The sequence below is a fragment of the Metopolophium dirhodum genome, chromosome 1, assembly GCF_019925205.1.
Source record: "Metopolophium dirhodum isolate CAU chromosome 1, ASM1992520v1, whole genome shotgun sequence".
NCBI classification, from domain to species: domain Eukaryota; kingdom Metazoa; phylum Arthropoda; class Insecta; order Hemiptera; family Aphididae; genus Metopolophium; species Metopolophium dirhodum.
Genome location: NC_083560.1, coordinates 132,547,864 through 132,575,658, shown reverse-complemented (window position 1 = coordinate 132,575,658; position 27,795 = coordinate 132,547,864). Strand labels below are relative to the sequence as shown.

The 27,795-nt window shown below is 26.7% G+C and overlaps 2 protein-coding genes across 8 annotated transcripts in view; both read right to left on the bottom strand.

Moving 5' to 3' along the window:
* Positions 1–4,886: 4,886 nt before the first annotated feature.
* On the bottom strand, positions 4,887–12,460 carry LOC132935370 (oxysterol-binding protein-related protein 11). The gene is made up of 5 exons (XM_061001897.1): positions 12,215–12,460; positions 11,889–12,145; positions 9,479–9,676; positions 9,256–9,409; positions 4,887–6,642 (listed from the first exon to the last, which is right to left on the bottom strand). The coding sequence occupies exons 2-5, from the start codon at positions 12,021–12,023 to the stop codon at positions 6,437–6,439; spliced, it is 693 nt and encodes a 230-aa protein (XP_060857880.1). The 5' UTR covers positions 12,024–12,145; positions 12,215–12,460; the 3' UTR covers positions 4,887–6,436.
* Positions 12,461–15,600: 3,140 nt separating this feature from the next.
* LOC132935372 (E3 ubiquitin-protein ligase MARCHF2-like) overlaps positions 15,601–27,795 on the bottom strand; it is a 28,319-nt gene continuing 16,124 nt past the window's right edge. For 6 of the 7 annotated variants that reach the window (XM_061001901.1, XM_061001899.1, XM_061001903.1 and 3 more), the window contains 5 exons: positions 25,771–25,908; positions 22,302–22,343; positions 21,106–21,269; positions 17,790–18,013; positions 15,601–15,976 (listed from right to left, as the gene is read on the bottom strand). In XM_061001901.1, the coding sequence (XP_060857884.1) occupies positions 15,889–15,976; positions 17,790–18,013; positions 21,106–21,269; positions 22,302–22,343; positions 25,771–25,908 (656 nt within the window). In that variant the 3' untranslated portion in view covers positions 15,601–15,888. The remainder of the gene's footprint in view (positions 15,977–17,789; positions 18,014–21,105; positions 21,270–22,301; positions 22,344–25,770; positions 25,909–27,795) is intronic. The other variant, XM_061001905.1, reaches the window with a different exon arrangement.

The following is a 27,795-nucleotide window of genomic DNA, read 5'->3' as shown; positions in this document are numbered from 1 at the left end:
TGTATCTAATTTTATTTTTTACTTTTATAATATACAGATTACAGATATGAATATGTGCACATCTACCTCCTACACGTTATTGTGTTTATATATCCATTTAATGGAGTATGTACTTATAAGTACCTGTATAAAAAAAAGTATTCAACAGTTATTAATATGGTAGTATCAATTAATACAGGAATTAATTTATGTATTGAAATGTAGAAAGATTAGAATAAAAAAACATAATGAATTGGACTTAGATTTAAATAAAGATTAGGTAGAATGGTGAGAACTTTTAGTGTTCTCTGGGCATAGTGTTGACATGCAGTTCAGTAATTATTTTTATTTTTATTTTTCTATTACATTATTATTAATATCTATATGAATAGGTACATTTACTTACAATAGATAATTATTCACATTTAAAATATCTTCAAATTTTAATTGGTACAACTTTCTTCGTTTGTTATCCTCGTTGCAATGAAAAGATATTGATAGTAAAAGACTATTTAATAATATTAATGGCGTTTCCATTTTATACATTTCTTTTTTCGTAACTCCCTCGATGAAGAAATCCTGCTCACGAACCTGAGTGGCGATCCTTCCTAACTCCTAAGTCTTAACCCAAAATTACACCCAATACTAAGAATAACAACAGGCATCAGCTGTAGTATAATTCAGTACAACTATCATAAAACATATAACTATAAATATTGTAAACTGACAATAAATATTATATGTTGTAGTACCAATTCAAATATACAACTCACGAAATGAGCATTCTCTTTTTTAAGTAGGTATTTACTAATTACTTATTATTTTTGTATTCAGATCCTGGTAAACACACGTTACCTATCACGAGGCTTGAATGCATAGTGCATAGTTTGAAGTTTTGAATCATTCAAAACGTTGTTTATGTCATACATTACGACTCAATATTTTTATATTCTTATAAATCATGAGATAATTTTCAATAATTGGGATGGGTCACGGGGGACATAAGACTTTTTAAGGTGAGCCAAGGCGGCAAGGCCCACCCAGGCTTCATAAGTATATACATATTTGGCATAAGCGGAGCCATATTATGTGTGTGCAGAGTATCTGGTGGCGCCCTCTAAACAAATAAGTCATGTACACGAAGCTTTTTACTAAATTTATTTATTTTAGTTTTAATACATGAACTCAAAATAAGTACGTCATTATATAAGTATACACTTTAAAATATAATATGATAATGTATACAAACTATAAATAACTAGCTGTCCTGCCCGACGTTGTCCAGACCAAAGATTTGTATTTTTAATAATTATATTTGTACAAATTGTACATAACATATTTCTTCTAATTTATTATAAGCCTGCACACTTTGTTTACCGTAAAAATGTCAACTCTTAAAAAAATTGTGATTGTTCAACTCCTCTTGGGTATAAGTCGCTGCAGAAAGTGCAACTCAAACACTCCGGTAGGCAATCCGTCGGATCGCGGACAATGTGCTTATGTGCTACACCATATTATTATCAAGTAGGCATTGTGCGAAAATTCTATCGTATGCACGCTTGATCCTTCCGACTAACCAATGGCAACCAATCTATACTTATTTTATTATTATTTATTTAATATTATAAAGCTCAAAAGTTTGTTTGTTTGAACGCGCTAATCTCAGGAACTACTGGTTCGAATTGAAAAATTATTTTTGTGTTGGATAGTCCATTTGTCGATGAAGGCTATAGGCTATAATAGAAGTGCTCAAACATGGATTTTGAGATTTACGATGGAAATATTTGTTTATAAATGGTTGCTATTGGTTATAGGAGAAATAATTAATAGAAATAGTATTTATTTATTGTTGGTTGCTATTGGTTAATCAGGCAGATCAGGTACAAGCATGCATCAAATCGAATTTTCACACCAAATTTTCGACTTCGGGGAGGAGGGGAAGTGGCTGCTTTTGTTTGTTTTTTCCGGTATTTTTGAAAACTTAAAAATAAAAAACTTAAAATTTTAAAATGTGTATAATATTGTAAAAATTTCCAGAAAAACAAGAAAACACAATTATTATTAATATTCTAAATAGTTATTCAGAATACTGTTTGAAAAAGTGTTTTAAAATTATTCTATATACTTAAAAAAGTATTCCGAATACTACCCAAGAATTTTAAATACACTATTAAATAGCACAGTGGCCGGTACCTGATTATAAGTGTTGGGCCGCTAGAAAATATATCTATAATTTGGTATTTGTACTTTGATTTTGTATTGATAAGTTACTTAAATGATTATAATTTATAAGTTATAACACACCAAGTAAGTATTTAAGTACAGATTAAAAATTTCAAAATGATAACTACTTTTCTCAAAATTATTTTGGCTTTTTAAAGGATTTGTTAATAAGTAGTTAATGTACATTGTTAAGTTAATAAACATGTAACCCATGATATATGAATATTGTACGTCTTATCTATTTAAATATATTTTATTGGTAGGCACAATTAAAACAAAAGGTTTTGATGTAAGCATGTAGCCATGTAGGTATTTGAATATGATAACAAGTAATATAATATGAAATAATAATAGCTCATACAGATATTACAGATAGTAAAAATTGTAAAATCAAAATGTTAAAATTCCAAAACCATATTCCATAAAAATCAATAAGATCTCAAAACAACCTTCTTCATTATTATTATATGTATATTACAAAATATGTACTTAATATTCTAGTTACCTTTAGCTACCTATACATAGATTTAAGCAGTGGCGGCTCGTGAACCGTATGAGGGGTGAGGCAGATATTTTCAAAATGTATTGTAGAAAAAATGCTGTTAAAATATAACAATGAGTTTCTAGTTAACTTTTAATATAACTCAATTAATATTCAATTCTATAACCTTTAAAAACATATAAATAATAAACCATATAATATTTATTTCAATTTTCAAATGTCATATACATAAAAAAAAAAAATACTTATCACATAAATCTTAATTACTGAAACAAAAACAAAAATAAATCTCTTTTTATATTATGTTTTGCAAATTAAATCTATTATTCTGTCTTTGAGTAATGCAAATTTGTCAATTATTTTTTCATAGAATTGTTCATCATTTTTTGATAAAGTGTTTATTAACTCCTTCTCAGTAGAGATTGTAGCTAAGGAAGATAATCTTTCTACAAGGGAGTAAGGCAAAATAATAATAATAATAATGTTAATTGTTATTTGATTGCATCGAGATGTATATACTACACTAGTGTAGTACATACATCTCGATGTGTGATTGATATATTTTGATATGAACCAATATCTTTAATTTGTGATAAAAGTATTGTGAGTAGGTATATACACTTACACTACACGACATTATGTCCACTATGACAACCTCCCAGTTTAAACTAGTGGAAGTTACGTCGCTTCGACAAATGACTAATGGAAAATGTTGACAAACTCTGAGGCCCGAATCGTTCAGCCTCATTTCATAATAAAATTCCGACTTCCCCCTCTACCATTATTTATTTTTTTTATTGTACGGCCGTCCATCTCGTCTGCGGCTAAATATTACTAGCCTCTCGGCACTCTTCGGCTTTCGTCGAGATCGTTATATCGCTCAACGAACGTCTTCGTCGTGATTTTTGATAACATTCGTACTGACGAAGTATCTAGTATGTAATCATGTGTACTATGATAATTCATATTATTTACGACAAAATAAATTTATTTTGTATTTTTGTCATTAAAATAATACATAATAACAAAAAGCTTTTGTATTTTAAAATGTACATTATATTCTTGAAAATAATATTCTTAAAATCGAATGGAAATAACTATAACTATAATATATAAACCTCCTTTTTCTGTACAATAGTTAGGTGAGGCTCAGCCTCACTTGCCTCCCCTGGCGAGCCACCACTGGATTTAAGAACCTACTTAACTTCTTAGGAACCTGCATATTATTTATACATAATATGGTATTTTGTGACTTAACACAGGATTAAAGTAATTCTAATTAAATGAATTAAATATAAACAATAATCATAGGCATGCATTATATTCATGGCCAGGCTTGTGAATTTAAATTGTATCAAGACTAACTTTCAGAATTTCTTTTAGGGAGGAATTTATGGTTTTATTAGGAAATTTCTGAAAAATAATTCATGGCCAGATCTCTGAAATAGTTCTAGATACACCCTATGATAGATATATAAAATACAACATGTATGTGAGTATTCAATCTTAAGTTAATTTTTAGATTTGAGTGAAAACTTAAATTTATTTTGTGAGGAAAATATTGATGGATTTTTTCAGAGAATGAGTAGACATTTTTAATGAATTAAGAATAATTATTTAAGAATTTGTTGATTAAAAAAAAATTGTTTTTAAAAGCAGTAAGCAAATTAGTATGAGCCATGGGGTCACAGAAATATATATTGGGTGTAAACAACAAATTAAACTGTTGTGAAATGATATGCAATTATTCAGATTAATGACAAACAGTACTTGAATTGGGATAAAATTATAGTAGGATGCAAAAGTGTAAAAAAAAATGCGCGTTCCTGAATATTTAAATGGCTTATTCATATGGTATAACTATAGAAGGAGTGCATAAATATTTTTTAAATGAAAAAGGGACATGGGACATGGGTTCTTCAGTTCAAGTACTGCTAACAAACATGTGACATTCATTTGTAACAATATTATGGTTGTAAACATATTGTGTTTAGTTATTTGAAAGTGTATACTAATGAAGTGATGTGTTTGTTACTTATAAGTTATAATTTTATAAGTGTACATTTCCTAGTTAATTTAGTACAGCCCGAGCAATCCGAGCCGCAAAAAAAAAACACAAATTATTATCAGTGCACATTTTTTTTATCGAATTTATTATTACTAATAATAATTATACAATGTTGATGGAAAAAAAAAATAATAATCAATTAGTATTAATTGTAATTGATTTATTTATCACCTGCTTATTATATAACAAATATTTTAAAACAATGATAATTAATCATTAATTTTTTTTTATTAAGAATATTTTAAAACAATAATTATAATATTGATAATAGTTATATACCTGATCATTGAACTACTTGTACAGTTTTGTAAAAATTAAATACTATTGTAGGAAAACGGACAGATAATAAGTAATACTAGAATTCTAAATAATTAATTTATAATAATGAAATATAATAAATTATTTATTTTGTATTTTATGCCATCAATATTAGGTATGTAATTATCGTTATTATCATTATTTTAAAATATTCAGTTTCATAAATAAGTATTAATAATATTGTAGTTATTTTTTTTTTGTTTTTTCCATGAATATTATGCAATTATTAGTAAGAACACATAAATACATTTAATAAAAAAACTATTTGTTTGGGTCCATGATACAAATTGCCAAGACAGGACCACATTGGCAATGTGTACATTACCCGGTACATATTATATCCATAGTGTCAACAGTACATAATGTTAGGTTAAAGATCTAAAGCAGAAATTAACATTTTAATTATATTCAACCAATTGTAAATATTCATCAGTGCTTCTATTTGAAAAACCATTGAAAATCAGGTGATTTATTTTCAGGTCATATTTACTTAATGTCAAAATTTATACTACTGTACAACAACTTATATAAACACATTTTATGATATAATTATAATTTTTATTTTTATATAAACCAACAAGTATTTTTTTCATGGTTGTGATCATAATATTTCAGTTTTTACTAATTAATAATTAATACATTGTGATTTTACTATACAAAAATGATAAAAATTGTTATAAATAAAACTATGTGCTACATAAGATAGTTGATACATTCTCAAAAACCATTAGTTTAACTAAAAAAAAAATATAATAATATCATTATTAAATCAATAAGTACTTCTTCACTCTTTTGGAGGGTTTGAAATAGAAATAATAATATAAATATAAAGTTGATTTAACTAAAAAAATTAATAAGAAGCCCTAAAATTAATAGTACACTAAAAGTATAAAAACATAAAAGCATACAGTAAAATAGTCTACCTAATAACATTTTTTAGTTTGAAAAACTGGAATGTATCGTACAAAATGAACCATCCGATTTAGTCCAGCTCGATAATACTTTATAATATAATATTATTAACATATAATTATAATTATTTTAATCAAAGACCTTAATACTTTTGATTCATTTTATTGAGATTTCAGTAACTAGATTATTATACCTCCTGTCTCTAGAATTACAAAAAACTTATGACAAATTTTTGAACGATTAAAATTGATATACAATAATACAATTTAGTCACATAAAAATAAAAAATAAATTTCCATAAATAACAATAAGTTTTTAAAACGTAATACTATATTTAATAACTATTATAAATAATCAATTAAAATGAATGGAATATACATAAATCACGGTATAAAAATAAAAGAGAAACATGATGTTAATTTATTACTTATTAGTTAAGTACTTGTTGTATGTGATTTTCTTTTTGAATGTGTAGCTAAGGAAGACTGTTTTGAATTCAAAAATGAATAAGTTCGAATGATTGGTTGTTCTATGCTCGAATGTTGTAGAATCTTATAACAGTTTTCTAACGCACACATCATTGACTGCGATGTTGCTTTTATTATTAACAAGTCTGGATCAGTATTTCTTAAGCGTGGACCTATAGTATAAAATAAAAACAAAATTATTATTATTATTTAAGGAAAAACAAATTTACTTAAAGTGTACAATATTAATGTGTGCATTACTTATTAAATTATTATAAATATATTATATTTTTGTATATTTTTTTAGATAATATTGTATTAAACGATAACAATGTAAAAATAACAAAATATAAAATGTTGTGATAATTGGATGGCAATATTTCAAATAGTACAAACAATATAATAATCTAAATCAAAGGTTAGAAGTTGCAATTATTATAGATACAGTTGAGTTACTTGGCCATTTTTTAGAATGATCACCAGTCAATAATAAAACAAGGATTTATTTTCTATTATTCTTGTTAATTTGTATAGTTGTATTTACTAGGATACCTAATGTTTACTCAGATGTGTAGTATCCATTTTATATTATTATTTTTAATATTACAGTAAATTTAATTTTTATCAAATTTTAAAGATAATGATATTATTTGTGATCTTTCTTCTGGTTTTTTTTATATTTTAATTTTAAAGCTTTTATTCATAAAAAATGTTTAGATAAAAATGCTCATAACTTGCTTTTAACTAAAAAATCCAACTAAATACAACAATATTCCTTAAATTTGATAATAAATATAAATCTATAAAAATACTACACGGTATTTTATCACTGTTATTTAAGTCAACTGAAAAAATTTTACAAAATACAATAGAATACCAAGTTACTCAATCCACATAAATCTATGTTATCGGTTACTAAGCAAATATATTTTTTTTCATAACATTATATAGTAATTACAGCTTCATGGCACATCAATGTTTTGTATATACTCTAGCAGCATGGTAATTATTTTATTGCTATTAACATTCAGAATAATTTTGAGTGTTGCCCGATTGCGGCCCAAAGTGAATATTTTTCCTTTTTTATATTTCAATTGTGGCCCGTAAAAAGTAGGTAAGGAAAACTGTTTTCAATGGTTATTAAAACTAAATAAATATCCCAATTGTCTTGCATAATATTATTTTGATTTAAATAGAATTACAGCGCTCACACACATGAGCTCTAACAATATTTTGAGCAAATGGTGAAAGAAAAGAATATAAAATATAAAAATGCCAAAAAACTGAAAAGGTAGTTAAAAAATGTTGAGACTATGGATAAAGATTATGAGTTCCTCCCTGAAATATGGGCTACAAATAGTTATTGTATGTATTTAACAACTAATGCATGTGGAAGTTTTCATGCCAAATTCAACTCTTTTATACTAGTTTTAAACTTCCTATCCAAATATATTTTATTTTCTAGAAATTTTAAAACAACGCCAAACAGATTCTCAAATTAAAATGCAATCAATGATTTGTACTCCTAGGAAAGTAATAAAATAAATAAAAGATTACACAAATTCAAATTGAAAAACTAAGAATCAATAAAATATCTAATTTTGTGTTTATAATTATCAGCCTGTAACATTATACAATTTTTATTTTAATCTATTATTGCTCGACTAATAATTATACTATTGAGTTGACTTAACTATTTATTAATTTTTATTATATTTTTACTATGACATTTTTTTGTATACATTGTATAGGAACCTTTTTCTAATTAGACTAGGTATAAATTATTAGGTATAAGTATTAATAATTTGACTATGTACTTAAATATATTATTATATAATATGTTTCATAAAAAATATGTACATTTATTTACCTATAATACTTTTTTATTTTTATTAATTATATTATACTACTATGCGTTATTTGGTGAATCAATTTGTGTTTGGGCATCAATCGGGCAACACCGCATTTTGATGACTGGAAAGATGATATAAAGAACAAATAATAGGTATTATTAATAAGTAGAAATAGAATATTAATGACTTTAAATGTACCAAACATGATAAATAAAAAATACTTAAACAACCTAAAAACTATAAAAATAAACTAAATTATTTCAAAATTATTTATATTGTATTCACTATTTAATTTAAAAAACCTTTATTGTTCAACAATATTATAGTAATTTAAAATGTGCATTGAAAAATGAACTGTACTTATGTATATATTGTATATAGTATTAAGTAAAAAATAAACAAGAAATTAATATAGCTATAAAATGTTTGATAACCATTTATACATATATCTGTTAAGAGGATGTGATACCCACATGTGTTGACTCCGTCGTACAAGTACGTAACATAGCAAATTTTACGCTCAGCAGAACACATGTAGCTACGAGGGTTTAAAAATTAGAGTGAATCTACCTCTTATAAAATCTAAAGGTAAGATTATTATTTAGGCAACCTCGTGGAATTTTTATTATATTTTAATTTTAAAGCGAGTTATGAGTATTTTAAGATGTACAAAAAAATAACTATCATTGTTTGTTAATTAGAAATATTGTGGACTCTTGTAAACATAACTATTCAATAAAAAAAAAAAAAGTATATTTAGTATTTGAGTTTAATTTTTTTTTTTTAGATCTATTTTAAATATTTTTTACAATACACATTGGTGTGGTCTCATAAATATTATTAATACCTACCAATATTCTACACTATGATATATTATATAGAATTCTCGACATATAATAAATTATACATTATATTTTAACTACAACAACTAACCTTGAGATGGTAACTTCTCTATGACTCTAGCCATGTCAATAAAATTGTTTTCAGCTTGAGATAAGTATTGTCGTGCGTTGGCCAATGATCTTTTAACACCACTTGGACAAAAATCATATACATAATTTGTTCGTGAATATTTTTGTACATTTTTCTATAAATAGGAAAGTAGTTACAGCATTGGTTTAAATAATCATTTTAAAGTTTATTTAATAATATATACTTGGGAATGATACTCAGCAGCAGCTCTCAAACGATTCACCCAATCTTGTCTAGCTCGCGCATCAACAGCTCTTAGCTTATAACATTCACCATTCCAAGAGTTCACAGAAAATGTATTTGAATCCTCATCACTTGGAGATACAACAGCAGATTCCAAAAAAATAAATCCCCGTGGTTGTTGCTTTGTATCATTTTCACTCTGCATAATAAAACAAAATAATTTTTAATAATAATAGTAATAGCTTATATTAGTGATATACAGTGAAACCTCCTCTAACGGACACCTCCCAATAGTGGACGTTTTTTGGGGAAATGGGGACATTTTCACTACTTTTCAATAGGAAAACCTTTGAATAGCGGACTCTCCGAATAACGGACATATTTTATTAGGGAATTTTTAAAACAATGGTAAATCCCTAATCATTATTTGAAAATACAATCTGTAATATGCCTATCTGTAATACGTATTCACATTCGTATGCACTCTTGTAATAATGTAACATAATTACGATAACAAACTAAGCAGAAACTTCAAAATATCAAATTACAAGTTTACAGGATGCTTTGTCTGCTGTAAAGAGCGTAAGTCATTTCATTTCATCAATAGAGGTAAAGAGCCATTCTATTTTTACTTCTGCTGTAACATTAGCGAATGATATTATTAATGAGATTTTACAGAGACGGTGTAATTATAAACAGACAAAGCTCACCGATTTTTTCAAACAAAAATAATTAAAAAATATGTTAAAATATGTATTTTGTATAATTTTAATTTTAATTGTAAAAATATACTATAAATAATAATATGTAATTTGTAAAAATATAAAAATGTAATAATAAATAATAAATAATAATTTTTGATTTTGATTGTAAAAATATACTTTAAATAATAATATGTAATTTGTAAAAATATAAAAATGTAATAACTTACAATAAATAATAAGTAAAAACATTACATATATGTACATACATAGTACATTATTATACAAATAAATTTCAAAAATTTATCCCATCTGAATAACGGACAAAATGTTGGTGACCAAGAGTGTCCGCTATTCAGAGGTTTCACTGTAATTGTATATTATAATATATGGTTTGTATAATCAATGGTAATAAGTAATAACTAATAGTTTAGTTATTATTTTTCGACTATAATATATTTTTGATAATTTATGTAGGTTACATTTACATTTGTTCGGATGTATTAGTATAATCATTCAATTGTTTTGCAGTAAATTAGTTAGCACATAGCATAAATATTAATATGAGATATAGTAAATACCATTTGTTTGAAGGAAATTTTATAAATTATCAATCGATTTAAATAATAACCAATAAGAATGTTGGCCTCATCCTTCAGAACCACATTTAAATTCAAAGTAAAAATGAAGATTTGTAGGCACACTATTTTTAAGTTTTTAACCGTTATTTTTTATTAAACCATTTATATAGACGAGTGTATATCTTTCTGCGAATGATGTTATATTACCAGCAAGTTATTTCGAATAGATGTTTTATATTATAAAAATAAGTCAGTTATACTTTAACCAGTTTTATTTGTATGACTTAATAGTAAATTAATATTATACATACACTATCAATGAAACAAGTTGTTCAAATTTATTTTTATAAATTATATTACATAATATTAATAATTTTACTTAGTTATACACTTATATATACCATAAACACCATGCTTTCTGAAACAGGTATTAAATTAAATTTACCAAATTAACTTCTGAGTGATATTAAAAATTTTAAATCAATATAATGAATAATCATACGACTTCCTACATTGGTATTAATTTTTTTTATTACCTATTGGAATTTTATAATTATTTGACAATCAAACAATTGAATAATTTTAAATTGAATGGATATAATTTTAGTTTGAATTTTTTATTGATACAAACAATTTTAAAAGTACTAACAATAGTAACAGTTTTGTTTATTGTTCATTAACATATTGTAAACCAATAACTAGCCAACAATCTCTAAATCATGTTTGAGAGGGGCCAATAGTCAAATATATTGATTCATTAAATATTTAGTGAACGTATATGCGACACAACATATTATATCTAAATTCATAAAGTAAATCATGGTTTTTTTTTACAAAGCTACATGATTTTAAAACTGAATAAATGGGTATAAGTGTGTGTTAATATAAGGTATTATATTGAATTTTGAAAAAATCAAGCGGTGTTAAATTTGAATAGCAATTAATTTAGATGGATAATTGTTGAAAGCAAAACAATATAATGGCATTTAAACTATTGACCAAGAAAGTGTAAGAAGTCTAAGATTTAAAAAGATAACAATGTAGATGGAAAACTATATATATACGTATACCACCATCAAAAGTACCTATCATTATGTTACAAAATAATATGTACGTCTCTGTAGCTTACCAAAAAATAACTTAGCGTTCCTTCTCTCGGGTCCACTATAAACCACCTGTGTTGCCATCCTTTGACCACATTTGTGTACTTGTACAGTTGTCCTTCTTGAATTTGTGACAAAAACTCTATACCACCCGTGTCCATGACGTAGGTACGATAGCTGTTGCCAAACACGCTCGTTGTGTACGATCAGACAATATCAACAACAACTGACTGATGTCAATACTGGTAAATGTGAGAATGTGAACTTAAAACACCTAAAACGTCTACAACGATTTAACCTATTATTTGTTCGCAGCGACTTTTAAGCAAGGACGGGCGTGGTGGGGACTTACAATATTGCGTAAGTACACTTGCAACAGTCCGAAGGTATTGCGTTATTAGTTAAAACAGTTAAATTGCCCAACACTAATAGCCAAAAAAATTTTAGTATATTTTGACTAAATTATTATTGTCGTTAGCTGTGGTGTTACTTTAGTTACTTGTTATCGCCATTTCAGAGTTTCAGTCTTTCAGACATCTGATTTCTGATCGTGAGCAGCGGTATTGTAGACGCCAAAACGATAACAACATAACAACGATAACAACGATTTGTGGCCCTTATCGACTGCAGTCGTCGTAAAAACAAAATAATACTGATAACAACTACAACAGTCAGCATTCGCGATCTTATGTCCTTATGCTTAATATGGTTTTGTAATTTCTACTTTCTACTTTTCTGGTATCCTACAAGTTACGACAGTACATCGTGGTAGGTAAGTCTTACAACTTACAAGTGTGTTCGGTTAAAGAAAGATTCGATGTGAGATTTGAAAGTGAAAAAAGATGAGCCTGAAGAGTGACAACCGACAGGGTACAACTACTGTGTAGTGATATCGAAAACAAAGTTTAGTGACGATCAATCGCATTTGACGACAAAACAGAATATACAGCTTGGTTTTTAACATAGGCGTGTGTAGACTTTTTATGGGGGGGGGGAGGAGGGGGTGCACAATGTACATGATAAATTAGAGCCCACAAGAATACCATTATAATATAGGTACGGGCAATTTTTTTACAATTTTAACAATTATTACAGTGAAAATTGATCAAAAACTCTATCCAAATAAAAATAAGCATATGTATTATAGGTAAACCAAGTTATGTTTTTAGAAGACAATAAAAATATGAACTTTATAAATAATTGGTAATTGGGATAATTCAAATGTTCAGTGAACGACTCCAATACGGCCAGTACCTTTTGATAGAAAGACAAAGTTGCAACTGTTGCAAGTGGCAGCTTTCATTAACAATAATACTTAGCTTTGCGCTTTTGATATTCAGTACTTAATTTAAGTAAAGCTCCAAAAACTAAATACCTACTGTAAGTAATAACGCCGGTAATAACATTATTCACAAACATAGTTCGGTAAAAGAATAAACATCGAAAACTAACCAATCCATTAGGCATTAGGGTCTTTATTTAATAACTAGGGCCTTGGGTGTAAGGTCCATGGGCCCTGTGTGCACGCTTATGGCTTATAGGATTATGTAGGTACTTACATAAGTTATTTAGGATTTCTAAATTCCTCAAAAATATACATTTTAAAATTTTTTTGAAAATTGTAATAATGTAATGAATGATAATTAATGTTAACTAAGAATCAGTAGATTTAATATTCTAATTGTAGCCGTTGTCATTGATTAGGTATAAATACTAATATTTAAATTTAAAATTAGTGTTATAAATTATCAATTTATTGCTTAACCATTTTTTTTAGTTACCATTAGTTTATATATAATAACACCTTTATTTTTGAATTATTATAAAATACTTAATAATTATTTAAAACTGATTAATTTAATGCATTTTATCAATTATTTAATGGGGTTGCATTAACCAAGATTAAATCTTTTAGTTGTAAATCAATATTGAATCATGATTTTTTTTCTTAAACTGTCAGAATGTGGTGCAAAATAAAAACAGAAAAATAATAATATATTCTTATATGTAAAATATAAAAAAAATGAAAACATATAAGTACTTAGGTAAGTTAGAACCTAAAACTATTTCAGTCAGTTCCTTGAAAATAAAAACAAAGACTGGTTAGGTCAAATCCTAAGATTGGTAAAATAACTAGTTAGTGCCTAGTTGCTAGTAGTTATAGTACCTAGAATAAGTTTAATTCAATTTTGCTCCAAATTTGTTTTTGTTATATTTGTAATTATGTGTAGTCTTTATTATAGTCTAACCTAAACTTCACGCATACTAAGATATACAGGACTGGAAACAAATTGCAAAATGGTGGTAGAGCACTCAGGTCTTGCAACACTTATTTCCTCCGCCCTTCGCTCCTAACTACTTTGCCACCCATGACCTTCTCCCATAGATCCATTACTCACACCATCTATTTCCGTGATATTATCAATTTTGTCGATGCATTTCTAACAACTTTTTTATTTTATAATCAATTAATTTGTTGGAAAAACTTTAACTCCGATAGGTAATAACAACAATAATTATTACTTATGGCGTTTTTGATGTGACAAAATGGTGTGTACTCAAATTCCACTGGCACTAGATGGAGTGAAAATTATATATTTGAAAATAACAAAAATGAAAACAACAAAAGCGTAATATAGTAGTGTAATCATTTATTTCCAAAGAATATACCAAATATCTACACTTTTTCCCCCATTATTTTGATTTATTGATATAAATTTGTTATTTTTTTTACTGGCAATTTTCACTTGGCAGTTAGCTCCACATTCCCCTCCTGGCCTACCAGAAGCTTAGGTATATTTTACATTTTAAAAAATATCTTATACTTTCTATTTAGTTCGATTTGTAGATTGAATAAAATAAAACGTTCTGTTATACAAGGAAATTATTTTAATTCCTGGTACCTACCCATTTATTTTATTTTAGCTTTAATAATTATGATTTTCATTTAAATTTAAATTTTAAGCATCACAAGCTTAGGAGTATTGTGGGGATAAACCTATTTAAAAATATAAATAAATAATTTTTTTAGTGGGGGCATGTCAACTTACTTATTATTTTGAGTTGGTTTTTAGAGTACCTACTACCTACTTATCTGCTCAAGTTATAAGGTAGGTATTAGGTATAACGTGTGCAAGTATTATTGTCACTTGCCAGGTATGGTTATTGTGGTTATTATAGGATAATGCTGCAGAAGATTAACGAGTTAATATATTGAAATTTAGTTAATTTTATTGTTTTAACATATCGACTAATAAGTTGTAGGCACCTATGTAGTTGGGCACGGAACTTATTAACTCACGTTAATGTATATGTAATATTAGAATGAGATAGTTTTGAATCGAGTATTAACTCTCAGTTAGGTTTAACTTTTATTAGTTTATGTTGACACTCTTATATATAGGTGTGCCAGTAGCGTCTGCCTATCATATACAGTATATTTGGCCTTTTATTTTGTTCACTATAACGGGGTACCTATATAAACAAAAAATGCATAAATTAATTCTTACCATTTGGTTGAACACTTAACCAGAAAAAATGCTTAGACCGTAATATGTATAATGTATAGATATTGAATAATTTGAATTTTGAATGGTGTAAAACTCTAAAACTCTCCTCAATATGCACGGAACATCCGCTCAGAGCCTCAGGCATATTATAAAGAAAAAATTATATAGGTATTCATATTATAAGTTGGTACAACTCAATTTCACACTAAAATACTAAATACAAACTATGTACCTAAATATTGATATAATTATTTATATATTTCAATTCATACATTTTGTTTTACATAATTTTTCCCTAGAACTCAAATAGGTTAGAATCTAACCGATAGATACCCATACCCATATAATGATAAATAATTATGTATTATGATTATCGATATATTTTAGAATTTACATTTAATATTGTTTATAATAGGTACTTAATGATAACTTTCACCTCTGATTAGAAAAAAATAAACAATTAAGTAAGTAGAGATTAATCTTAATATTATAAAATAATATAAATTAGCCAGGCTTATCAGACAGCAAACGCATTGTTGATATCATCGGCACCGTTTAAATAGTTCTTGTCCAAGCGTATCACCATGTTCATACGCTTCCATATCCTGTAAATAAAAACGTGTTTCGAGGTGAATAATGGCGTACCTAAATTATGGTATAGGTACCATTGTTTTTAAATTCATATGGTCCGGATTTATATGCAAGAAACTCGTAAAATATGCAAAAAAAATCCCTTATCTTAAAATAATTTTTATTTTTTGTATTTGTTAATCACTACCAAGTAGGTACGAGACACTCGGGCGGGCACTTGGCACAACCACAGCGGCATTTTCGGTTTTAAATTAATAACACAATATCATGATATTATAATCTATAATAATACAAAAGTTTTAAATAAATAATAAATAATTAAAATAATTGTAAATTACATAGATATTATTATGTAGAACCAGTCCTGAACCACTGGTTTTGCAAAATTATTATTCACGCAGCCGCTGTTATATACCAATAATTATCTGACAACGACTGTATGCCGGGTGATCCATTTAACGTAAGACATTCACTATTAAAAAAATTGTTAACGTTTTTAAAAAATTTTACATACTTAATTTTAAGTCGTTTAAAAACAAATTGTTTTTAAAATAAAACATGTTTTACTATTTTTTATTGTTTTAATTTAAAACATTTTTCAAAGCAGAATTTTTTTTGAAGTTTTTTAATTTATAAAAATTGAATGTTTTTGAGTTATAATTAATATAAATTAAAGTTTAGTTAAGCAGAGTAGACTGGTAACAGGGGTATACAGGTAGATTCCCCGAAAAATGTGGTCCACTATCTAATATTTAAATACTTATAAGTTATAATGAATAATAAGTAATAACTACTTGTCCGCCACTTTTATAGATCGAGAAACTTCGAATAATATTCTGCTATGAAAATAAAAATGGTTGTGGCATCATTCAAAAGAGTAAAAACTATAAATAATGATGATAAAAAATAGAAAAAATTATAATTTTTTTTTCCAATAAATGTTGTTTTATTTGACGATTTTAAGTTATGTAAAAAAATATCTTTTAAAACGTCAGTGTTTTTTGTAATAATGAGTGTCTTACGTTAAATGGATCACCCCATATATTATGTTAATTTATTTTTAATAATAATAATTAGGAATCTTTTGCATGACATATTATTATTTAAATAAAATATTAATAATACCTATAAGAAAATCAAAACTAAATTCGCGTAATATTATTTTGAATTACCTATACCTATTATATTTATTATTATGAAATGTGTAACACTATACCTAGAGTATGAACTATGATGTTATGCGATTATACGAACATTTATTTAAGATTTTCAAATTTAAAGTTCTTATAACTACTCGTACAATACTTTATACTTCATACCTATACTTTTTCTGACATAGATAATTTGATACAATAGGTGTATATTCAAAGTTGAACGAATCTTTAGCTGACAGTTCATCAATTTCCTACCATCCACTCATTATTTCTTTTAATTTGTAGTATCCATGATAGTTTAAAAATATTTATAAGTTTTTTGAGTCAAAGAATTTTAGAATTGTTTTTGAAAAAATTGCTTAACACTTTACAAAAAAAAGCTAGTATAAAAAAAAAATAATTGAGTTTATAAAATAGACGGTCCCTTACTTATACTTAGCCATTTAGGTATCTTTTTATTCAAAAACATGCAAAAATATGAGAGTACATTTTAGCATTTGAATCTACTTATTATTAATTATTATGAAATAACGTACCTATATAGTTTTAATTCAAATTATTTCAAACCAAATATATAAAAGTATCTATGCATTTGCATATAAATCCGGGAACCAATAATATACATAGGTATAGTAGGTAAAATTATAGGTAAGTGCTATTTTTATATACTGACGATGAAAAAATTACGAGCCAAAACCACAACATGGCAGCCATTGCAAACGTTATGATAGTCATGAGAAACCCGTTGGAAACAGAATTTTTATCATTTGTGTCTAGGAAATACTCAATCGTTTTCAATCCACAGGCTATGAGCACTAAACCCCATATTGCAACGAAAAAGAACATGACCGTGAACTGTTGACAGAAACCTTGGCAGGTTCTTCTCTCCCGCAACCACTATGCACAAACAATATATTGACGATCAACGATGATGATTATAACTTTATGTACAATGATTGTGTAAACAATAGTAATAATTAGAGCTCGGATTTATATGTATTTATATAGCCAAAGTATGTATTTATACAACAAAAATATGTACATAAACATGTATTATCAAAAAAAAAAAATAATAATAATAATATAGTAAAATATAATAAAAATTTATATTTATCTAATAAATTATATTGATTACAATTAATAACATTCATTTTTAAATTTTCGAATCCAAAAGATCGCCGAAATTGTCGTAAAATGTTTATAATAATTAATAATAAAATAAAATGTAATAAAATTTTTTTATTTATTTAGTTATCTAATTATCTTGATTACAATAGATAATAACATGCACTTTAAAATGTTCGAATTCAAAAGATCGTCGATATAATATAATATAGTCATGATAACCTTTAAATCATTCTGAACTCTGAATAAAAGACATTAGAACAGTATAATTGTCTAAATATGTGAGGAAAGATTGAATTGTTGTAAAATATGTAAAAACATGTATTTTTGACAAAATATGTAAAAATATATAAATACTAATACGTTTTATCAAAAATCTTGTGAAACAAATTTATCACTTGCCGAAATTAGTTTATCATGTCGCAGAAAAAATATGTATTTACATATAAATCCGAGCCCTAGTAATAATAATATATATATATATTAAAGTTTGTTTATAGATGTTTACCTAATGGCTAATATTATAATGTATGTATAAGTGTATAACCATAAGGACCAAGGTAACAGATAATTTCAGTGTAAAATACTATAACTGTCAGAGTTTCGTGATAGGTATGTACATCGTACATATTATTACCACACTTGGTATTGTACATGTGAGTAACTACTAACTAGGCCTTTAAGGGGGGCTGGAGACTCGACATTTAGCAAAATAAGGTATGATAAACATTATACAGATTCACTCTTACACAGTTATAAGTTATAACACAACCACACTATTTATTTTTTTAGAATATCTAATACATACAACAATATTTAAACCAGATGTTATATTCAACCGAAAAAACCACGGTTTGATTAAATAATAAATACTTACCGTTTATTCGGGCTATAAATTATAATATCTGTAATTTACTGTAATGGATGTGTTAAATTTTAATTCAATGATGAATCAATAGATAATGAATCAATCAAGAGTTTATGTAGATAGGTACAGTTTATATTATAATATATATGACACACCGTCAGCACTCTTGATCAATTATAACGATACGTCTGCATAATTTATTTATATTGCTATTAGTGATGCGGTAGGTTAAACTAATTTCTACCAAAAATATCACATAATTTATTCAATAATAATTAGTATGGGGGACGGCCAAGCGGACTAAAGCGTCGGTTGCGACGCGCACCGACGCCGGTTCAAAACCTCGGCCACGGGTGGCATTTTTCTTCGGGCAAGTCACGGTGTCCGGAGAGAAGTGCCGCCATCCCCCACCTGGGCATGGCAGATATCTACGGGTGCCCACTAAAAAATCTGCCAAATAACAAACACACGTTTTTAAATCTATAGTATACCCTCTCCACAGTTAAATGCCACCCAATGGCCTAAGATACCGCGAGTTAATTAATAATAATAAAAAAAATAATAATAATTATTAGTATAATATGATTGTATCATAATGTTAGTTAAAATACATAAAATTACATAAAATTATAAGTCATACTAGGTACTTACATTCTAGTTAAATGGTGTAAAATAGCTTAAAATTAGTCTAAATATTTTTAAAATGTCATTCAGTATAAAGAATAAAAAATGGGAAAGTGGGTACCACTCTGCTGTGTATTAGGTGCCATGTGGTCCACCGCAGTAGAGGATATGTCAAATTTGAATTCAATGTTATAAAATCATCATATTATAATATTATGACTGAGCAATTGGCAATTAGCACAGTGGTCCAGTCTACCCCTGCATGTATCACGTGCTAGTACAAATATACATACCATTATTTACTGATGTTTAATCATACGAGCTTCGTAAAAAAATATGTTTTCGTAATTTATCAGTTGTGATTAATTTTATTGTCGAATGGTGAACGGTTACATTGATTTTTTTCGTTAAAATTAAAAAAAATTAGTTTTTCCGTAGAAGTGTCAATACTTTTTTATGCACCTAACTATTATAATTTTCTCGGAAATAAAAATGATCGTGACTTTTTATTGAAATGTAAGAAAAAAGTGCTTATCAGAGTAAAATAAAAAAGACACTGAACAATATAGAGATAAAGTTCATTTCTTTCTAATAAAAATTACAAATAAATGTTCTACGGTCGTTCTATAAGTCTCATTAATAATGGAATACGGGACTGTGCATTAATCTAATAGATTCTGCCACATTAAAACTGATATGTCATATTAATTAACTACCATTTATTTTAAAGTTAACAGAAATAGATATTAATTGTAATTACAAAAATATATTATGAACAATATTATCATATTATCAATCGTGTAGTATCGAAGTGAAAATGAAACTTATTGTGGCTCGGTTGATTACAAAATTATTAAGTATTTTGTTTTGTGAACACTGATAAATTACAAACATAAGAAAACAATCACTCTATGAAATATACCTAGATATAGGTACTTACCTAAATAATTTTTGTTTACACCATAAAACGATTTATTAAACTAAACGAATAATAAAAAAAAAAAAAAAAAATAGAGAGGAAGAGACACATACACACACGACACACACACACACACACACACACACACGTTGCAAAATAAAATTGTATATTAATTTGTTGTAAATTATAGGGTGCATGAATTTAAATTATCACTACATATAAATACCTATCCTAACCTAACATAATATAATAATAATATCATGTTCCGTTGGTTTTGTTGACTCTGATATTAATAAAATATTATTATAATAACATGTTTGATGTTTTGTCTTGTGCTTATAATTATAGGTTCCTAGATATATTATAATGGGTGAAGTGCCCCCCTGTAGTACCGTGATACCATACACACAAAAAAAGGTATATTATAATAGGTATGTTACTATGTTAGTTTACCTCGTGTATAGTCAAAGAACGTTCGATTGTCTTGAAAGTGTAACTGCAGATGTCACATGTACTGGATTTTGATACGGATAGCCATTGCTCGAGGCACGTCACGTGGACGTGCGCATGAGATCCGACACAGTTGCATGGCGACACTGTGTTTTCCTTCTTATCGTCTAAACAACATAAACGTCACAATAATGAGCAATGATGAAAATATTTCATGAAATATAATATAGCTATAATAATCATCTGCAGCATCACTACCGTAAAACACTTAAGGATACTCGCGTGAACTAAAAAAACTGAAAGTGTGTCGTTTTTACAAAATAGGTAGGTAAGGTACTCTATATGCAATATATTAATATGTGTATAATGTTCATTATGGTATGCAACTTGATGCATTCGTTGTCAGTTTATTATTTATTAGTTATTATTATAATATCGAATGCAGTTATCTTATTACAGAAGACATATATTATACAGAGTGATTCACGAAGCATGATCACCCATTGTTTTGCTTCAATAATACAGCTATTAAAAGTGTCTGTTTTTTGGAATTTTTAAATATACTCCCCTATAAAAACCATAAATACATTGCCTATGATTTGTAAAAATTGCCCAAGTATGATAAATAATAGATCCAATATAACGTCTATTTCATATTTTTGATAAATCACTTTTAAGGAATATAATATTAGCCTTAGTATAAACATTTAAATAACCGAGAAACTATACTTTTTCAAATTTTGAATCAGGTAATTTAAAAAAAAAAAAAATAATAATATTTTACAATAAAAATGGGCGTTCTCATTTGAAAATCCGAAGTTTCTAGCGCTACAGGTTTATATCTACTTAAGATGGTACGAACAATCTCAAGAATTTAAAAACATTATGGTATAAGTCTATTTAAAAATTCTAGAAATCAGATTTTGAATAACTGCATCGTGTAAGAAAAAACGAGAGTGACCGTGCTTGATGAGACACCCTGTAGATACTTGGGTATGGATGTACTATAATATAACTATTAGAAATATGAACGCAACAACAACAGGTGATAGGGGCCTATAATAATATTGTACGTATTAGATGAAAAAACATATTTTTTTTTACAAACGGCGTCGGTCTATATCAGTGGGTACATTCATTCTAATAATGCGAAAATAGAAATAAAAAAAAATATATTAATGCATAATAATAATACGTACCATTTAACTGTGTCCTGCCCCAGGCGAAAGAAAAATAAAAAACTGTAAAACAGTAATATTCATATAATAATAATATAATATATTATTAAAATCGGAACAACGACACGGTCTTTCGTAGGTCAGTACTGAACTTTTACCTAAGATTATACGCAGACGGACAATAATTATTGCAAGTCATTGATATGACAATATCCGATGATCTTTGCTGATAAGTTATAAATAATAATCTATAACTAGATGGGTATGTTAACTGCAGGGTTCGGATTTACATGTACTAAAAAGTAAAAATTTAGAAATACCTATATGTTGTATAAATGTGCATTTATAGAGTAAAAATGGCCAAACATGCTTGTAAAACCTTTTAAAAAGTATGATTTTAGTTTTAAATTATTACAAAACGAGTTGCACTAGTTACAGAAATATCGATTTGTTAATTTATTATTGTATGTGTCCTAAACAAGTATAAGTATAATACAGAAAAAAATATTATCGTGTAAGACTATAAAATAATCATTGGGTAGTAGGTATTGTCAGTTTGACATTGAATTTATCTTTTTGCTCCCACTATAACCACTATAGAATCGGCAGCAGTCTATATAAAAATGTTTGTTTTCTCGAAATGTTTACGGTTTTTAAGTTGTTTAACAAAATAGCGCGATATGCCACGAAAAGACCAAGTATGACCTTATAATTATTTTTAAACATGCCGTAAAAGAATTCGTAAAAAATATTTTGTGCTTGCTTACTCACTTACATGTACGCAGTATCAATTATTTCGAGCAAAATTTGTTTACAAATTGCATACAAATCTGAGCCCTAACTATAGGTATTACTAATATAGTCATATAGATTACATCATTTTCCACCAGGATTGTAATTAGGAAAGTTTAATGTACTTGTAATTGCATTATGTTTGTTTTTTGTAATTAATTATTCAATAGTCGTTACTTGTTAATGTCTAATGTTATATTTTTAGGAACCGTTTATTACGAACATGTGTAATAATTCAATAATTATTAATACGACGATTATGAAATGCCTCTGATTAACTTGCATGTGTCATGATTAAAAAAAGGAAAATAAAACTAAATGTTTGTAGGTTTCCTCTGTTACACATAATATTGTTTGTGCATTATTTCCAATGATTTTATAGCATTGAGGACTTACATAGTTGTGACGAATATTGGAGAGATTATGCAGTAGATTGTACAGTTAATGAAAATATAGGATATTACCGCATTGTCATTCCTTTTGTTTCAAATATTTATACATTTATTGTGTATTTGTATATTATTATTTTGATAATCGGTTATTTTTTCATTTATTTGATCTCGATAAGTAGGGCGATGTAATGTATATTATATTATTAAGTTGTAAAAACGTCAAATATATTATTGTGCTCACATTAAATAACATATAATATTATTAAATTGTATTCACAGAATGACGGAACACGAAACTCGCGTACAAGTAGGTACGCGTAGTAGTTATACCTTACTATATTTCAAATTGAATTTTTTTGTCATATTATCCAATAATAATATTAATAATACCTATATTTTAATCGGGCATAAGTATATATTACATTGTGACCTGCAGATGACGTGTGCTTTGTGGGATACAAAGCTCAATGGTATCTAACTCTTTTCAATTAATAGATACTTTCCCAACACAAATATCAAAATATTGATGCCATTAGACATTTACAAATAATACAAATTATATATTTCTCAAACAATTACTTTAATCATTTTTAAATTTATAATTTATTTATGGTTACTGTGCTTAAACTGTATTATTTCTCTTAATTTATCTTACGAATTTCCCCATGCTAAATTTTAAAAACATATTAATTAGGTATATTTTGTCATTTGATTTGCTCTTGTTTTGTGGACGAAATGAAATCAACGATAATTTAATTTATGTTTTAAAGTTGCTTAAACGATAATAGTTTTTAGATATAAAAATATTTCGCGAGCGATAGTCTCTAATTTTACAGTATATATCGTAATTTAGGAAACATGAGGCAAAACGGAGAAATTCCAATATTTATTTCTAACTTTATATTATTTAAAATTATTTAAAAACTGGATATTTGGATCCTTGTTTTGACAATATTACATAAAAAAAATGTCATATTCGCAAGGCTGGGCAAGCTAATGATTTTTTTTAACTCAGTTAAGTAAAGTTAATATGCATCAATAACAAAAAGTTAAAATTTAAAAGTTAATTTAATTATAATTAACTCAGTTAAGTTAAAAGTTAATACACACTTTTAAATTAAGTAAAAAAAAAGTTGATTTGTTTATACAACGCTAGCGTTTAACTTATTTCTTAAAATTAAAAATTAATTCGTTAATTTCACGTTAATTTAATAAGAAATTTAGTTAAGTTAATTATAATCCAAAAATAACTAGTTAAGTTAAAAAGTTATAATTAAATTAACTTTTTAAATTTTTAACTCTTCAGCCTTGCATATTTGTACATCAATATAAAAAATCATCTCAAGCATTTATATCGGTTGTTTGCAAGGCTGGGCAAGTTAATGATTTTTTTTAACTCAGTTAAGTAAAGTTAATATGCACCAATAACAAAAAGTTAAAAGTTAAAAGTTAATTTAACTATAGGTTAACTCAGTTAAGTTAAAAGTTAATACACACTTTTTGTTAACTTTTAATTAAGTTAAAAAAAAGTTAATTTGTTCATACAACGCTAGCGTACTTAATTTTTTTCCAACCCAAAACTAAATTATAGGATATAGTGTTAATACTTCATACATTATTTGCATAAGATAGATTCGAATGATATACATTTTTAACTTCTAACAATTTACGATACATATTTTTTGACATGAAAACAAAATAGACTGAAATAGTGAAATATTATAAAATGAAATACAAAATAAATTAACTTAACTTATACTTCTTAAAATGAAAAATTAACTCGTTAATTTCACGTTAATTAAAAAAGAAATTTAGTAAGTTAACAGTTAAGTAAATAAAAAGCCAAAAGTAACTAGTTAAGTTAAAAAGTTAAATTTAATTTTAACTTTTTAACTTAACTTTAACTTTTTAACTCGTTAATGTCCAGCCTTGGTTGTTTGATATACCTAATTAACTGTTATTTTATCTTTAAATTTGCGTTTTATTTATAGTTACTGTAAATTACTGTCCCATTTTTAATTTTTGATTTACATTTTGGCCTATAGGTATATTTTGTAAAAGTTGGTTTAGTATAATATTTATTGAAAAATAAATAATTGTTAATAATTCAAGGGTAATTTTTTTTTTATTTTGGTTAGTTTAATTTGACTAAAATATGTTTATTCTATTCTTAATTTTTTATTGGAGGAAAATAGTTAAAATATTTTATTTTTTTTTAGAGGAAAATGGACAGTGGTAAGGAAAATGACACTAATTATTATTACTCAGTACTCAATATTAGTATAATATTCATATTATGTACATACCGTCGTAGCAAATGCGACACATTATCAGCTTGTCATTCTCGTCACATTCGTCGATGTCCTGCGAGTCTCCTTGGCCGTGTCTCTTACTGTCGTCCGAAAACGGTTCCATCTGTACCGCTTCCTCCTCCGACCGTTGAACTTGAACGACGAAAAGAAAAAACACAAGTCAAATAAATATATTTTAAAACATAGCTACTGGTACTTAGTATAATAGGTGATACAATAATGTTGTCTGCGCCACAGGAGCCACGACTGCAGTGTGCTTGTTGTAACAATTAATAGACGTCTATCGAAAAAAAATCGGCAAAAATAAATTTCACTATTTTTTCTCAGCGTGAACACAACGCCGCCGTAAAATATTATAATATTATTATTATTTTTTATTATTATGTATGTACCTACATTATGTATGTACGATTTACCGAGAACATGATATATTTCGCGGTCGCGTAAGTGCATTGTAACATGCCCATAGGAAAAATAATAATTCCCTTCGTTTGTTGTCACAGTGTTTAACACTTTTGTCATTATTATTACAATTTTTTTTCTCTCCTAGCGTGTCACCAATATACAACTTTATAATACTGCCGAGTGCAGGTACCTTCAAATACTGTACTAGGTATATGTTGGGTACTGTATAGGTACCTATATGCTACTGTTTGTTTATTTATTTTATTAAACTGCGTTCGAACATAATATTATGTAGTATAGGTTCATTAAATTATTGTGACGTTTACTAGAAAATAATAAAATTATAAACATTTTTAGGTTGATTTCGTCAAAAATAAATTATGATAAAAGCCCAATGGAAGACCGTAAAAACTGTCGACTAGATAGGTATATAAAATATGTGCATTGTTATAGTATAGTCGTATTATAGTACTGAATCGTAGTGTATCATTAATAGAATCTATAATAAATTGTAGTAATTCTTTATGGGGAGGCACGTATAAAAACAACTATAGAGTGATGGCCATTCAAAAAAATACTAAAAATTATTCTAAAAAAAGATTCAAGATAGTTATACCACACAAAATACTTATGCGACGACATAAATGTAATGGCAGTAAAAAAAAATTTAATTGAGTTTCGGTACTTTACATAATTAAAAACAATCTTACTTTTAAAACTGAACACGGATATAATGCCAGACAAATATTTTAATCAAAGTACCAACCGTGCGCAAAAAATTAACAATCCACATATTTCTATACCTACTTATATATCGGTGAAAAAATGTACAATATACGTATTACCATTAGAAATTAAACGTAGAAACTCTTACAAGATTCTTAAAAAAAAATTAAACTTTGTCTAGGTACCTACTAAAAGAACAAAATATAGACAGTCTTAAAATAAATGTATAGGATTATTGCATTATACTTATTATATTGATTAGAAGATGATGCTAGTAATTATTGATAATTGTAGTTTTATAGCTTTATATTATTGTGTCATTTAACTAGTGTACACGATTGTTGCATAATACTACATTATACTATGTAGGTAAGCAAAGAAAAAACTATGTATTTATTTATAATGATATTTTACTATGTGAGAAATTTGTATTGTAAATTGTAATTATTTAGTTTATAATAACTATAGGTTTTTAATGAATTTATATTTGAAATTGTGAACCCCATACGAATAAATGAAAAAAATATTTATAGACTACGTATTACCAATAATATAATCGTATAGATTTCAAATAGATTATTAATATTATGCGGCTATACAATTATTGTGATTGAAAGCCAAAACCTATTTAGATGTACAAATATCCGATATTGAGATTATGATAATATGTATACCTACTATTAAAGGGTGTCGGAAATGCTATTTATCAAGGGGTAAACTTCAGACCATTTTCAGTTCCCTCCCCCCCCTGGAAATGTTGTACATTATGTGTATTATTTATTTAATAAATAGTTTATGTGACTTAAAATCCATAGATGTAAGATATAAATAAAAATGTTAAGATTGTTATCATATCATAACTATAATGTTATAATAATATGGCCTATA

Bases quoted from the DNA above. Each gene is read 5' to 3' on its own strand.
- LOC132935370 (XM_061001897.1), bottom strand. From the start codon at position 12,023: ATGGACACGGGTGGTATAGAGTTTTTGTCACAAATTCAAGAAGGACAA. The intron at 9,677-11,888 runs GTAAGCTACAGA...TTTATTATGCAG, and splicing joins GAACGCTAAGTTATTTTTTG to AGTGAAAATGATACAAAGCA. The intron at 9,410-9,478 runs GTATATATTATT...TCCTATTTATAG, and splicing joins CTGCTGAGTATCATTCCCAA to AAAAATGTACAAAAATATTC.